The 14,969-nt window shown below is 53.6% G+C and overlaps 1 protein-coding gene across 1 annotated transcript in view; it reads left to right on the top strand.

Annotated features, from left to right (window-relative positions):
- The first annotated feature begins 2,887 nt into the window (after window positions 1-2,887).
- Tgm2 (transglutaminase 2) overlaps window positions 2,888-14,969 on the top strand; it is a 29,352-nt gene continuing 17,270 nt past the window's right edge. Inside the window, exons 1-4 of the mRNA XM_075962854.1 lie at window positions 2,888-3,013; window positions 5,763-5,942; window positions 10,127-10,369; window positions 14,818-14,936. Of these exons, the coding sequence (XP_075818969.1) occupies window positions 3,004-3,013; window positions 5,763-5,942; window positions 10,127-10,369; window positions 14,818-14,936 (552 nt within the window). The 5' untranslated portion in view covers window positions 2,888-3,003. The remainder of the gene's footprint in view (window positions 3,014-5,762; window positions 5,943-10,126; window positions 10,370-14,817; window positions 14,937-14,969) is intronic.

Below are 14,969 nucleotides of genomic sequence, written 5' to 3'. Positions count from 1 at the left end.
TACCCCTCCAATCCCTGTCCCACCCTTTCAGGCAACCCAGGGTCAGCTCTGGCCCAGGGACCTTTGCCCTATGGGAATAGACAGTGTCTGGGAGTGCAGTCATGCTGTGTGACCTCAGGTTTGCTCAATCTCTGAGTTTGATCTTCCCCTTCTGCTGTTCTTTGCTATTTTTTCCTTCAGTTTTTTTTCCCAACTCATCCCTTTTGCTGTCACGTCACAAGCATTTTGGACTCCCTCAGCATATGACAGACCACAGGTCAAATTCATGAGCTGCAGCCCTGAGGGCCTCCCTTGCTGAACTGATGGAGGCCCCTGACGGCTTCCCTAGGGCTGACCTGAGCCCTAAGAGTCAGCCTAACCTTTTATCTAAAGCCCTTGACTAAGTGAGGTTAGGCAAGACCCATCCTCTCTTCGGTCCTCTGTTACGTCATTTAACAAACGGCAAAAAATATGTAGCAAGGCTTCAACAGGATACATGACCATAAATGGAGAATTCAAGTATCCAAAAGCTCACCTTTGGCCACCACTGTGAGACCCAATCATCCCTTCAGATGAGAGACCAAGAACTGAGGGCTATAACCCTCAGCACTCTGACCCAGACACACAGAGTCCTCAGGGCACAGGGAGCCCTTTGGAGCACCCCCAGGAAAACCGTGTTCAGCATGTGTGATCTACTCCCCATCCAAGGGGAGCCCCACTGTGTGAGGAGGCACCAGATCCTTGCGGGTACCTTCCTAAGGAAGTCATTGGTGATGTTTACTGATTCTATATGTGTATGTGGCCAGTTCTGTGACCAACACCAGTCAGACAATATCTAATTCTTCCAGCTGGGGACCCTTCCTTTTTACAGAGGGAGGGATGGGACCAGAGCGCAGAATTCTCAGAAAGCTCAGAGGGTGGGCAAGGGACCCTGGAAATAGGACTGGGAACCAAGCCTCTGGGTTCAGCTCTGCCTTGGCCCCTGCCTGCCACCTTCTCTGAAGCCAGTCCTGATTTAACTACCCAGCCCTCTATGGCTCAAGGCCCTGAGTCACTCAAGCAGCTATGGTTCTGTAAGGATGCAGGCTGGTCGCGGGGTGAGAGGCACGTCTGCAGTTCCGTGCTGAGTTTCTTGCAGGTATCAAGAATAACTGACAGGGAGTCCTCCCCCAATCTGCTCAGTGAGTCACTGCCTGCTGACCCCTACATCGGTCCTGTCACTGTCTGAGCCCACACAGATCTCTCAAGCCCTGCACAGTGACACCATGCATGCCTCCACTGTACAGGTGGGAAACTGAGCTACAATGATTAAGGGAAACCCAAGCCACACCATTGTGAGGGGATCCCAGACATGACTTCAGGAGGAGGGGCAGCCTCCAAAACAATAGCAACCCTGTGTGGGCAATAGTGTCAGGCCTCCACATCAGCCACAGAGGGGCTGGTTGTGGGCCTTATGGCAGTAGTAGCAAGGGGCTGGACAACTTCACGGCATTCCTGTCCTCTGAGGCACGTAGGGTGGAGACAAAGGTCGGAAGAATGTACCCTCCTGGAATGGAAAAGGTCAGCAGAGGCATCTCGGTCCTTCTGTTGTCAGGGCTAACACCCTGGGGACACCTGGCCCTTAGGCCAGCCTAGCCTCAAGCGTCCTTAGGTGTTGAGCATTTTGACTATGCCCCATTCAAACCTGTGAGGAATAAATTTTTGTCCTTGTTCTTCATGGGACAGAAAGGAAGCCCCCAAAGGTGAGATACCTTCTTGAGCTCTTAGCTTTCAGGGCCAGCATGGGCACTCAGGGTCAGCCTCTTGGCTGGCAGTCGCTCACTAAATCTTTCCTCCGGATCCTTCACCAGCCACAGGGAGCAATTTCATAAAGTGGAACGGCCATAAAGTGGGGTGACCCAGAGCCCCCAGAAACTGTGTGAGTTAGTCCTGGCATCCCGAGTGACATTCAAATAGAGCCTCAGTGTGTCCTTTCAGGTCAGAGCAGCCAGTCATGCGAAGTGTTCCAGAAAAAGGGCTGGGGAACCCGCAGGCCTGTGCCTCTTCAGGAATCCCCCCACACTCAGGCTTCGTGGCGGTAAAGGAGTGTAGCCAGCTGTCACCGAAGGAGTTAGGGTGGGACTTGGTCCACGGGGAGGGTCAGAGGTCCCTGCAAGGGGACCCTTTGTGCTTTAGTTCACAGTGGGCTACAAAGAAGGGGGGCAGAGGGAGGGAGAGAGAGAAGGGACTAGGTGGGTGGGTGAGAGAGCAACGGGTGGGTGGGGGATCAACGGAATGAGTGACTGGGTGGGGCAGGAAGGATATGGGTGTCTGTGGGTGTCCACAAGCCAGTACCTGTGCCCCTGTCTGCCAAGAAAGAGCCTGGAAGCTCCCACATTCAGAGACCTACTCATTTGAGGGTTATATGTGGCTTAGCGGGAATCCAGCCTCACAACTAGGTGTGGCTATATCCTGGCTGATCTCTAAGCTTCCAGGGTGATTTAATGTCAGATGTGATCTAAATCACCGTGTCCAAAACTGTTAGTGCATTCTGGGGGACTAGGAACGGATATCTATGTCCATATGCTTGGTTTTGTATGTGTGCTCTGTGTGCGTATGTGTGGCATGTTCATGTGTGTCTATAGTGTGTGAGTGTATGTGATGCATGTGCGTACGTGTGTATCTGTGTGTGCGATATGAGTGGTGTGTGGTATGTGTACGTGTGTGTGGAGGGCTGCGTGTTCTTGGCCACCGGTTTATCTGTCCTGTAAACCGTAACCGTATCTGTGTGTTCCATGTTCAGTGGCCCTGGTCTGATTTGGGTGTAGATCGCGAGTTCTGTTCCGAAGTCGCCCTGTGTCCGGCAGGGGGCGCCCCTGGCCCTCTTGGTCTCTGAACTGACTGCCCCGAGTGTCCGCCCCGCCCCACCCGGGCCCGCCCGGCCACGGGCTATAAGTTCGCGCCGGGCGGCTGGCCCGCAGCACCGCGCTGGTGGTCCACGCCCGAGTGTCCTGTCGCTTTAGAGCTGTCTCCGCTAACCTAGCCATGGCCGAGGGTGAGTGCCTGTGCCGTAGGGAGGTGGGGTTGGGACCAGACCGGGCAGGCTCCAAGTCCCGCGGAGGGGAACAACAGGTGGGCCGGTAGGAGGGAACCTTGCTGGCCTTAAGTTGTGGGCTCAGTTCCCCCAACCCCAGGGCACAGCTCTTAGCTCTACCCCTGAATGAGGTGAAAATGCTACCGGAATGTGTACCTGGAAGGGTAAGGTACTGTCACCTTTCCCTGACTACTGAGATCTGCGTCCCTACTGTGTGCCAGGTACAGCGATGCTGGCTGGAAGGTTGCACCCCTTGGCGAGGTGCAGCCTCCCTGGCTGATTCTGTGGCCTCAAGTCGAAGGGACATTCCAGCATTTGGTTGAGCACCGCTGAAGTCAGGCCTGTTCACTGAGGTTGCTTTGAGCCTTCCTGTTCTCCAAGCCCAGACCTTGACTGTTGGAAGCTCCATGTTCCCGGCTGTAGGTTAGGGACAATAGTGCCAGCCTTGGTGTGCCCAGGAGGGTTGAGAAGAGAGGAAAGGGTCCAGGGTTCTGATCATTTTCTGCCCGCCTCCTTCGTGTGGCATGTGCTCTTACATGTTTGCAGGAGGCACACGGGCACACATGGGTCAGGACTGGTACGATGGAGGATCTTCCTGTCTGACCAGAATCCCAGCTGACCATTGAGTCAAGTCCACTCAGGGATGGCCTCTGCCTGCACTGTGACCCCAAGGAAGGGACCTGGGGCAAGGGGAGAGGGGACACGAAGAGGGACCCGAAACATGTAGACAAGGGACTTCCAGAGGACTAGCCCTACTGTGTGGCCTTGGTCACTCCCTTCTCTGGAACCCCAACAGGCTGAGTGATATGTCACCTAAAGGGCTACTTACCCCAAGGCAGTTTTCCATCCCTATTTCCAAAAGTTGGGGGACCTGGAAGATGGCCTAGACCTTGGGGCTTCCTCCAGCAGGGTCCCACTGGTTCAGAAGACATGAGGCCTTGAGTTCTGTGATCCTGAGCTATCTGCTGCACCCTCAGCCTGTGGGTGGGGTCCTATACCCTGTCTCCCCAGGCTGGGGGGTAGTTACCCCCAGGGTCTCTAGAGAGACAGCCTCTTTCCTGGACATTTCCTTCCCCTCAGTTTGGAATTATTGCACAGCAGGAGGTCCAACACCTGGGCTGGATGGGGGGGGCGGGGGCATCCACTCCCTGGGCCTCCGCTGGACCACAGGTCCTCCACTGCCCTCCCCACCCCACCTCCTGTCAACTCTGAGAGCGTTGTGTCCACTCTGGACCTGAATGAATCCTCAGTCCTGACCATGAGCTTGCTCAGACCCCCGCCGCCCCCGTCCCCCCTGCCCCCCCCCACCTGTGCTTGCCCAGGTCCTCAGCTCCCTCTCGAACAGAAAACTAGAACTTTGGCTCCTCAAACCTCTCCTGGGCTGGGTCCTCTCTTAACTTCCTAGCCCCTTTGGAGGGTTGGAGAAGGAGGCACAGAGAGGAAGGGACACTTGTCTAGGATCACAGAGCAGCACAGTGGAAGAAAATGTAGGTCTGTCATACTCGCCAAGTGTCATTTTAAAACCTTTCATTCTGGAAACGACTGGTCATCTGTGAAGCCGAGAGGATAGTGTGGTGCAATAAATTCCTCTGCTCTCACTATCCAACCCGCTCCTGCATCCGGCCCCTCTGCTGTGCTTGGGGAGAAAAATCTCATGTCGTATCAGCCGTGAGTCTGTCAACACATGCCATCAAAAATAAGGACTCCGCTTCACAATAGACAAATCAGCAGAATCCCCTGAGGTCTCCGATCCGTTAGCGATTCAATTCCCGGCTGTCTCCTGCGCAGAGGGAATGTTTTAAAGTCTTCTTGTAAAAAGCCCCGCACATGGCAATGGGCAGAACCACACTTAGTTTCTCATTATGGGGCCTCCCTTCAAGCTTTTTGGTTTGTTGTTGTTTGTTTTTTTGTTTGTTCTTTCTTGCAGTTGAGGTGTTAGGGAAAACAGAGCCTTTGCTGGAAGTCTCCTAGAACCTGAATTTTGTTGACTGTGCCCTGGTCCTGTCCTTTAGCCTGACTTAGTCTATGATATTTTTTGTACATTGAAAATTGGGTCTGAGCCAGACAGGAGGGCACAGGCTGTCTTCAGGCCGGAGGAACAGGAGTTTAAGGCCAGGCTGGGCTAGATAGTGAGACTTTGGGCAACAAAAGGGGAAGGGGAGAAAGGGAAAGGAATAGAAGAAGAGGAGGGAAGGGGAGGGGAGGGGAAAGGAGGAGAGGGAAGGTGAGCTGGAAATTATTTGGCTCTGGCAGCAAATGCTGAGTAACTTCAATAGATCCCACTAAAATCCACTTGGAGGTTATGACTATGTGGTAGGCCGTGTGGACCAGGGGCCTGTGCATCTTCACACAATCAGTTTACTTAATGCTTGCCATGGTCCTGTGAGGTCCCGGAAGCCAAGGCCCAGAAATGTTGCATTGCTGGCGATCCCATGACTGGGGCACAGCACAGGTCCCTTCTGCTGCAAGCATGACCTTGTGATTAGAACACGGGAGACACTTAGCCTTGTCAGACTCCTGTGACCATGGGAAGCTGTGGTGTTGAATGGGTCAGGGCTGCGCCTTACAGAGGTGAGAGAATCTCACCAGGGTCTAAAGAAGGTCACGGGGGTGCCGAGGCCCATATGTAGGTAGTGGGATTGTATCACTGACGACCACAGCCCCCTGAGAGATGCCATGGCGGCTCATGTCCCTTTTTCATTCTCTTTAGAGCTGATCCTGGAGAGGTGTGACTTGGAGATACAGGCCAACGGCCGTGATCATCACACGGCCGACCTGTGCCACGAGAAGCTGGTCCTGCGGCGTGGCCAGCGCTTCCGGCTGACGCTGTACTTTGAGGGTCGCGGCTATGAGTCCAGCGTGGACAACCTTACCTTTAGTGCTGTGACTGGTGGGTACCTTGGATCTCCTCTGTGTCCTGCTCCTGGTGGGAATGGGAACAAATAAATTCCACCTCTTTTCAAAGCCTTTCCTATCCTCTGAGGATCTCAGCTGTCATTAGCCCCATTTCACAGATGAGGAACTGAGGCCCAGAATAGAAGAGGGAGTGGCTGCATCGGGCCACTATCCACAGCTTTCTGCCTTGGAGGTTCATCACAATCCTATAGGTGACTTTTCTGTCCAGCCAGCCAGTTCCCAAATAACCACGCAGAGACTTTTATTAGTTATTAGCAATGAGAGTAGCACATCTTCATAGTGTATAAAAGGATTGTTCCACAGCGTGAGGCAGCGTAATGTTTCCCACACTCAACAACCTTCCTGTCTCTTCTCACCAGGGCTTCCTAGAACCCACCAGACCTCCGGGGTCTGGCTTAAACCAGCTCTGGGTAGTGGCGAAAGGGGCCTTCTAGAGGAAGGGTGGACTGCTGGCCTGCGGTGACGTATGACAAGACCCTCAGGCTCTCTGAGACTGATTTCATCAGCAGTCACCCTGGAGGGTTAAGTAAGATGGCCCAGGAAATGCCTAGATATTAATGGCTGCTTGCCTCATTCCAGAGGCTTCTGGGATAGGCAAAGAGTGCTGGACCCTGTCCACCCTGTTCCTAGTCTCTCTGGTTGACCATTCCTAGGAAACTGGCCTTGAATGCCAAATCAGTTGTCTGACTTCTGGTAGGAACCACTCCCTCGGGGTCAGTAAGGGGTCACCTGACTGGGACTCTGGCCCAAGGGTGAGAAAGGCCAGCTTTCTTCCATCTTTGGGGGCAGAAAGAGTGGCAGGCAGGACTTGTCGACCCAGCCCAGCTGAGGCCCTTTCTATCTGAGGGCTGTTTGATAAGCTTATCTTGGGGTTCACAGGCTGCCAGGATATCCCCTCCATCCCTTCCTCCTCCCTCCTCATCCACAGATGGAGCCATTACCCAGGGACACCCTACCCCAGCACCTGTAGGGCTCTTTCTACCCACCAAAGGGTCCTAGCCAGTCTCTGGCCTTCCAGGCCCTGCAGAGCGGAAGGGCGGCGCTATGCCGTTGTGCAGACCTGGATCATGCTTGGGAAGGTGGCGCACATAGTGGGGTAGTCCACATGCCCGCGCTCATGCCATGCTAATGCCCCCGGGGTGGAACCATAATGGGCTCCCATTTTGCAGACAGGGAGCCTGGGGTAAGGCTAGACAGCCAAGTCACTCCCTCAGCGGTTAGATGCACAGCAGGCTTCAGTCCCTGACCCAGCTGTGAGTTGAGGCTCTCTGCCATTTAACCCCGTGTTCACCTGCATGGCCTCGATGTACTCCTCTGTGACATGGGTGACCGGTGAGCTGTCAGCCTGAGTAGACTGTGAGCACCCACGTATCTTCTCCTCCGTCTCCATGGTCTGGGGAGCGGAACAGAGGTACTTAGCATCCCGAAGTCGATGCTGGGAGGTACACTGACCTGCTGAACCCTGTAGCTAATCTCTGTTCGCCAGTCCCCATGGATCACTTCCATCTGTAGGCAGTCATGGCTTCCCTGTCCACTATCCAAGACCCTCCCGGGTGCCGGGGATGCCTGAGGGACAATACCAGGAAGCCAGGCTCCTACCTCCAGGCTAGGCTTGAGTCAGTGCCCAGCCCAAGCCTGGCTGGGGACCTCCTTATCCAGCAGAGCCCTCTAGTTTATGCTCAGCCTGTCCTACCACTTCAGGGAAACTGAGGCCCAGAGAAAAGAGAGAGTGAGTCAAGCCACTCAGTGAAGGGGTGTGTGGCCCCACCCCAGCTGTTTATTTTCCTTAAGCAGTTTGGGGTCTGGTGGGCTCTGCAGCAGTCTCAGGCCACAGTGGACAAACAGCCTTTGTTAAAGGACCAAACACTCTCCTTTTGGAGGCAGGAGATGAAGCCAGCCCAAGTGGGGAGAAGGGAACAGTTGTGAGGCTCACTGAAGATGTTACCCTGGAAGCTATAGCCCCAGCCCTGGCTGTCACCATGGTCTGGACAGTGCCAAGACCCCTTGGGTCTCTAGAGTTACATGGGTCTAAAGTGGATCTCATGGCACTCTCGACTGCACCAAGACTATTTTGTAGAACCCTAGCCAGGAACTTTGTGAAGAAAGCTATGGAAGCAGTGGTGGAAGCACAGGACAGTGTGTCCCGGCAAGCCCTCCTGGAAGAAAGGTGTGCATGTGTGTGTGTGTGTGTGTATGTGTGTGTGTGTGTGTGTGTGTGTGTGTGTACATACACAAGTACATGTGTGACTGTTCCCGGATAGAGAGGTGGGATGTGTGTTTCCTGCCCTGCCCTAGGGATGGTATGTCAACAGAGACAGTGGCAGTGGGTCCTGACCCAGGCAGGTTACCAGAGTGACCAGATAATTGATCATCCAAACAGGGACATTTCTGAGAAGGGAAGGGCGATGGTTGGAGTTGTGCTGGGGCCGCAAGAGTAATTCTGACCGACCTGCCCCACCCACTCCTAACCACCTGACTCCCTTTGCCTCAGTTTCCACATCTGTGAAGTTATTTCATTGTGCTAAAAGTTATCCGTCTTGTGTCGCGATCCTCCGAGCCTGCTATCTGGCCTGAGAACTCAGATCCTCGTGTCCCTTTCAGAGGGAACATGTCTGTCGACAGTCCCTGCTCCAAATGCTTTCCATGTGCCCTCACTGAACCCACCAGCTGTGCTAGGACACAGGGCGAGAATAATAGGCCAGAGTAACTGTTTACTGAGCACCTACTGTGAGCCTGGCTTGCCTTCCTGAAGCTTCTTGGCAACCTTAGGAGGAATGACTTCATTTCATAGATAGAAAAAGGCCCCATGTCACAGATAGTAGAACTCTGGCTTACAGGAACAAAGTCCCTTGCTACAAGGTTACAAGCCAGTTCCAGACTTGAAGCAGGCCCTTGTGGGGCATGTGGTCCAAGCCTGTTTCTTTGATGAAGATACTATGGGTCAGAGAAGCCTGGGTTCTTGGCTTAGGTTGCACAGTGCTGGGTTGCGGTAGAGATGGAAACTAAACTCAGAGTAACTCTCTTGAGTCCCAGGCCTCGCTGGCTCTTTCCCAAATGTCAGCTCTGGAAGTCAGGGAGGGTTTGGATGCCTCCACCTCAGCCCCTGGCACCCAGACAGCCTCTTGAGGCCTGTGTCATGCCTATTAGCTCACGGTTATATTTGGTCCTGGGTGCAGTGGTGCTGGCAGACAGAGAGGAGGGGTGGAGGCTGGGAGGGAGCCCTTCGGTGAGCAGGCCCCAATATTGTCAGCAGTGGATGGCAGAGCCACAGAGAGGAGGTGGAGAAATAAAAATAAACTGCCAGGCTGCCTCCCAGCTAGCCAGAAAGCTCCTCTGTTTCTCGGTTCTCTGTCCAAGGCCAAAGTGACCAACCCTGCCCACTGTGACTCAGGCCTGCCTGCGTGGGCCAGGCCACCCCTTACCTGGAAGAGATCTGTGCAGACCGTGACACAGGACCTTTGGAGCCCACCAGGAAGCAGCATCTTTGGAAAAGAAGCGGTGTGGTGGTACCAGGGCCTCAAGACCCCAGAAACCCAGGGTCTCCTAAGAGCCCTCCTCTCCAGGCTTCCCTTCTCCACTCTCCAGCCCAGAGAGTCAGAGCTATCTATAAGATGCACAGGGCTGTAGGGAAGTGATGGCCCTCATGTGCTGCCCATGGGATTTGAACCCGTAGCCGGAGGATCCCTGATAGGCTATTGTCCTCCACCAACCTATAGCCAGGATCTCAAATGTTCAGGTTCTGTCTCGGGAGTATGCAGCTATCTCTGGAGGGGAGCAGCGGTATGCAGGAGAGGGATTCAGAGAGAACTGAGGGTCCCTGGTAATGTCCGCCATCATTCCTGCTTGGTGTCATAGACAGGCAAGCTGGGCCTGTCTAACATCCCCTCTGATCCGAGGTAGATCACCGCAGCTCCCCCAGGCTGTACTGTCCTCTTCCTGGAGACTCTTTCTGCTTGTAGACTCACCATATGCCTATGGCTTTTCAAGTGGGCTTACAATGCCTACTTGGCCAATGAGAAAACAGAGGTTTAAGGAGGTGGGGCCTCTTGGCAGAGTTCCTCCCATGGCTGGGGGTGGAACTAAGCCTTGACCCCAGGCCTGGGAGCCTGGACAGTGTCCTGCCAGCTCTTTGCTCACAGCGTCACCTCCCCTCCGCAGGCCCAGTTCCCAGTGAAGAGACAGGGACCAAGGTCCGCTTCCCACTGTCTGATGATGTCGAGGAGGGATCCTGGACAGCCTCAGTGCTGGACCAACAGGACAACGTCCTTGCACTGCAGCTCTGCACCCCAGCCAATGCCCCGATCGGCCAGTACCGCCTCAGCCTGGAGGCCTCTACTGGCTACCAAGGCTCCAGCTTCGTGCTGGGCCACTTCATCCTGTTGTTCAATGCCTGGTGCCCAGGTGAGCCATTTTCCATCTATGGGGGATAGGGTGTGGCAGGAACCAAGAGAGGAAATGTCAAAGAGGATTGATTGGACGGGGCCACGGGTCAGCTCCTGTCCAGCCTCAAAATAAGGATTCTTTTGGCATCCCAGTTTATAGACAGGAAGCCAGGTGACTCATCTGGTACCAAAGGCTGCAGTCCAGGTCTGGGGCCCATGAGTTCCAACAGCACTAGCAGTTGGGTGTCTGGATCCATTTGACTGGTGTCACAGAATCCCATAGACTGGTGATAAACATGGCTGACAGTTCTGGGGATTGGGAGGTACAAGATCAAGACCGTGGGTCACATCCAGTGAGGGCCTTCTTATTGTGCCCCAGCATGCTGAAAAGCATCACGTGGTGAGAGAGGGAGAGAGGACCAAAGTCTTCTATAGCTGTCCCAACCTGGAGGTAACTAACCCAGTCCTCTGTTAAGGACAGGTCACATTCATCGGACCTCCCTCCTAATACCACTACCTTGGACTTAAGTTACAAAGCAAGAACGTTGGGGGCACAAGGTCGTGTGTGGTTCACGAGTCTCCATTAGGGGAGAGGCGCCCCCAGGTCATGGCCAGTACCAGGCACTGTTCTCATTCTGTTCACCAGGCCCTGGTTTACACTCATCTAGGTTGCCGTGAGGATGGGAAACTGGGTCGAGTCAGGCTGGTGACTACCTCCTTGCGTAGCTGCCAGGGAAGAAGATGGCAGTTTCCTTGTTGCTCAGACAGGAAACCGAGACTCAGAGGAGTGGTTCTTGGAAGCTCCTTCTGTCGGCAGGGGACAGTGGCAGAGGAGGAAGTGAGAGAGGAGACCTGGGAAAAGCCCAGGCCAGCTTGTGTACTGGGAGGAGGTCAGGCTGGGGCGCACCTCCCCAGCCTCAGTTTCCCCGTCTCAGTTGTTTGCTCCTTGCTCTGACACGGTGAGGCAGGAGGGGACTCTCAGGCGGTAAAGCCTGGGAATTCAGTGGCCTTCCAGGCTAGCCCCCCCGCCCCCCCACACACACAGTGTCTGGCCTCTCTGCTGTTAGGCAACTCTTTTCTTCTCTATTTTGGGAAATTTTATGACATACTCGATCGGAGGCTTTTAAAATTCCTCTGTTGTGCCTACTTTGACTTGTCTAATTCTAACAGATGCCAGAACAACCTTTTTTTTTTAAAAAAAAATCTAGAGGCAGCATCTCATATAATTCAGGTTAGCTAGCCTCCAACTAGCTGTAACTGAGGATGACCTTGAACTTCTGATCCTCCTGCTTCCACACCCAGTTAAAAATGACCACTCTGTTTTGTGGGGCTGGAGAGATGACTCTGTGGCTAAAAGTACTGGCTACTTGTTTAAAGGATCAGGGTTTGAACCCCAGCACCCATATAGTGGGTAACAACCATCTGTAACTCCAGTTCCAGGAGATCCGATGTCCTCTTCTGACACCCTCGGTGGGATGCACACATATATGCCGACAAAACACCCATACACTCACACACACAAACATATGCACACACACACTCACATGTACACAATGGTCTCTCTCACACACACACACTCACATGTACACAATGGTCTTTCTCACATGCTTTCTCTCTCACACACATGCACACTTGCATACACACACTCGATCACTCACACACACACTCACATGTACACAATGCTCTCCCCCCCCACACACATGCTTTCTCTCACACACACATGCATACTTGCATACACAAACACTCAATCGCTCTCTCTTTCTATCTCTCTCTCTCTCTCTCTCTCTCTCTCTCTCTCTCTCTCTCTCTCTCTCTCTCTCTTTCTCTCATACACACACACACACACACACTACGCCAGGGACTCTGTTGTCTGCTGGCTTAGGTCAGTCTAAGCTCTGTCCATACACACTGGGGAGATTGCTATTTCCAAGATGCCCTCTATCAAACATGAAAGGACAGGCCTGATATTGCAGGCCTGATATTCATACTTGAAGGCTGAGATGGGAGGATTGTGAGTTCACGGCCAGACTGGGCAACTTGGTGAGACCCTGTCTCAAAAAGAGAAGGCTGGGGATGTAGCTCAGTGGCCGAGTGATTGCTTAGCATGCTTGGAGGCCTGGGTCCAATCAGCTAAAATCTGGTTTCTCCTACAGCTGTCTTCAGACCTGTGCACAGTGCTCTGAATACAGCTGCCCAGTCTTTCCAAGAGTCCAAATGCCTCGGTCCTTGCCAACATGGACTGTATCTGCCCAGTGCCCTGCTAATGGCCTTGAGGTCATCCCCAATGGCATGTGGGGTGTCTTACAGAGCACACAGTACAATGATTTTTTGGAACAGAGGTGACTTTGCTGAGACAAAGTGCCATTTGTTTGGGTGGAGGACGATCCCTTGCCAACCCACAGGGCAGGGAGAGGGCAGCTCCCGGGGATGTCCCCCTTCCTCTGGCTCCGCCTCACCCTGTCCTGAGGGTTGGATTGGGTCCTGGCCAAGCAGTACAATGAGTGACTAAGGTGACCCACATTGCAGGGTCTGGAGGAGACAGGAAGTTGGGCTCGGGTGGGGACAGCTGTAGGGGGAAATGTCGAGAATGGCTGGGAAAGGGCTGGTTCTGCCGGGAAATGGGTTCCTCTGCCCTGGATCTAAGGCCACAGGATGGTGCCGGCGTGCGTATGGCTTCATGTCCCCAGAGTATTCTCAACGTCACCAGAAGTTAGAGCTATGATCCCAATACCATATGTGATAACCACACTCCATGTGGCAACCCTGAATTTCGCTTTCTCTTTTACTTCCCTCCTTTACTCTGCACGGTGGTGCTCAGTAATGGAAAACTAAGACCCCCTACCCCAACCCCTGCCCCAGCTCCAGAGCCAGAGAGCAGTGTGCCCAGGGTGCCATTGCACTCACCTTCCTCCCTGCAATGCAGAGGTGCTGGGCCCTGCACAGGTCTACCTGGTGGTCTAACCTTGCCTTGTAGTAGCCCCCAGGACCCTTTCTCCAGCAGGTCCAGCAGGGACTGGAGTTTGCCATTCTTTTAGACACCATGAAGATATTTTAATTTCTTTTTTTAAAAAAGGGGGCGGTGGCCGGGCGGTGGTGGCGCACGCCTTTAATCCCAGCACTCGGGAGGCAGGCGGATCTCTGGGAGTTCGAGACCAGCCTGGTCTACAAGAGCTAGTTCCAGGACAGGCTCCAAAACCACAGAGAAACCCTGTCTTGAAAAAACAAAAAAAAGGGGGGGGGCGGTGCTGGGGTTGCACCTAAGTTGATAAGGTGTTAGCCTACCGTTCATGAAGCCCTAGGTTTGAGACCTAGCACCACAAAAGGTAGGCAAGGTGACTCACACTTGTGGTACACACAGGAGGATCAGAAAGGCGAGGTTTTACCTTTAGCTGCAAAGAGAGTTTGAAGAAGACCTGTGATCCATGAGACTCTGCCTTTAAAAACGTTTGCTGTTTTTGTTGTTTAAGTGAACCGTTTCATTGTGTGATATCAAAACATCAAGCATAGTTGAATTTTCTCAGTGATGGAGGGAGGAATTCAAAGAGAATAGACACCCAGGCTAGGGGTACCAGAGTCATCATGAGGCCCTTGGTTTTTCCTCCCTGCCTCAGTTTCCCTGCATCATAAAGACAGCCTGACCACTAAGCCTCAGCCTCGCTGGCCCGTCTCCTCCCCACTAGTCACGGGGAACCCTGTAACCCATACCTTCTCTGGACCACAGCTCTGGCAAGTGTCCTAGGCTTAATCTGTGACCTTCCAGCCTCCTCGGTCATGTCTCACCGAGCATCCCTGACCAAAGCTGGCCGAGCTCTGCCTCCCTAGGACGGCGGTGACCCTTCTTGGTGTCTTTATGGCTCTGGAACCTTTTCCCCAGGGAGTCCTGCACCTTCCTAGGCTGGCTTAGGAGTCTGTTCCCAGCGCCCCACATCTGCCACACCCTTCACTTTCAGGCAACGCCAGGAGGTGCTGAGATGGGCTCAAAGGCCCAGGTCACATTGAAAATGAGCATCGGAGCGGGGCGCTGATGCACAAAGTGGTGGCGCACACCTTTAATCCCAGCACTCAGGAGGCAGAGATAGGTGGATCTCTGAGTTCGAGGAAGTCTGGTCTACAGAGCTAGTTCCAGGACAGCTAGGGCTACACAGAGAAGCCCTGTCTTGGAAAACAAAACAGCTTCCTATTCCAGCCTCCTCCATCACTTATTCGGATGTTAGCGTTCTCAACTGCAGTACACACCTGAGCCTCAGTTTCCCCGTCTTTAAGACAGGGAGAATAAATAGATTCATGTGTGTTCTGCTTCCATCACAACTCTGGGCATGTTGGGAAGCGGATGTTGGCAGCCTTGTCTCTAAATGATTCGTTTTTCTAATTGAGAGAGGCTTGGGCTAGGGAGTTAGCTCCCAGCTGCCATGTTGCAGGGCCCCTGACTTGCCAGCTCAAGCTGAGCCCCCTTGCTTCTGTCCACAGCGGACGACGTGTACCTAAACTCAGAGGAGGAGCGACGGGAATATGTCCTCGCCCAGCAGGGCTTCATCTACCAGGGCTCTGTCAAGTTCATCAAGAGTGTGCCTTGGAACTTTGGGCAGGTAGGACAGCGCCTGCCCCTCACAGTGACCACA

The sequence above is a fragment of the Microtus pennsylvanicus genome, chromosome 2, assembly GCF_037038515.1.
Source record: "Microtus pennsylvanicus isolate mMicPen1 chromosome 2, mMicPen1.hap1, whole genome shotgun sequence".
In the NCBI taxonomy this organism is placed as follows: Eukaryota; Metazoa; Chordata; class Mammalia; order Rodentia; family Cricetidae; genus Microtus; species Microtus pennsylvanicus.
The sequence above is the reverse complement of the archived record's forward strand: the minus strand, read 5'-3'. Positions and strand labels throughout refer to the sequence as shown.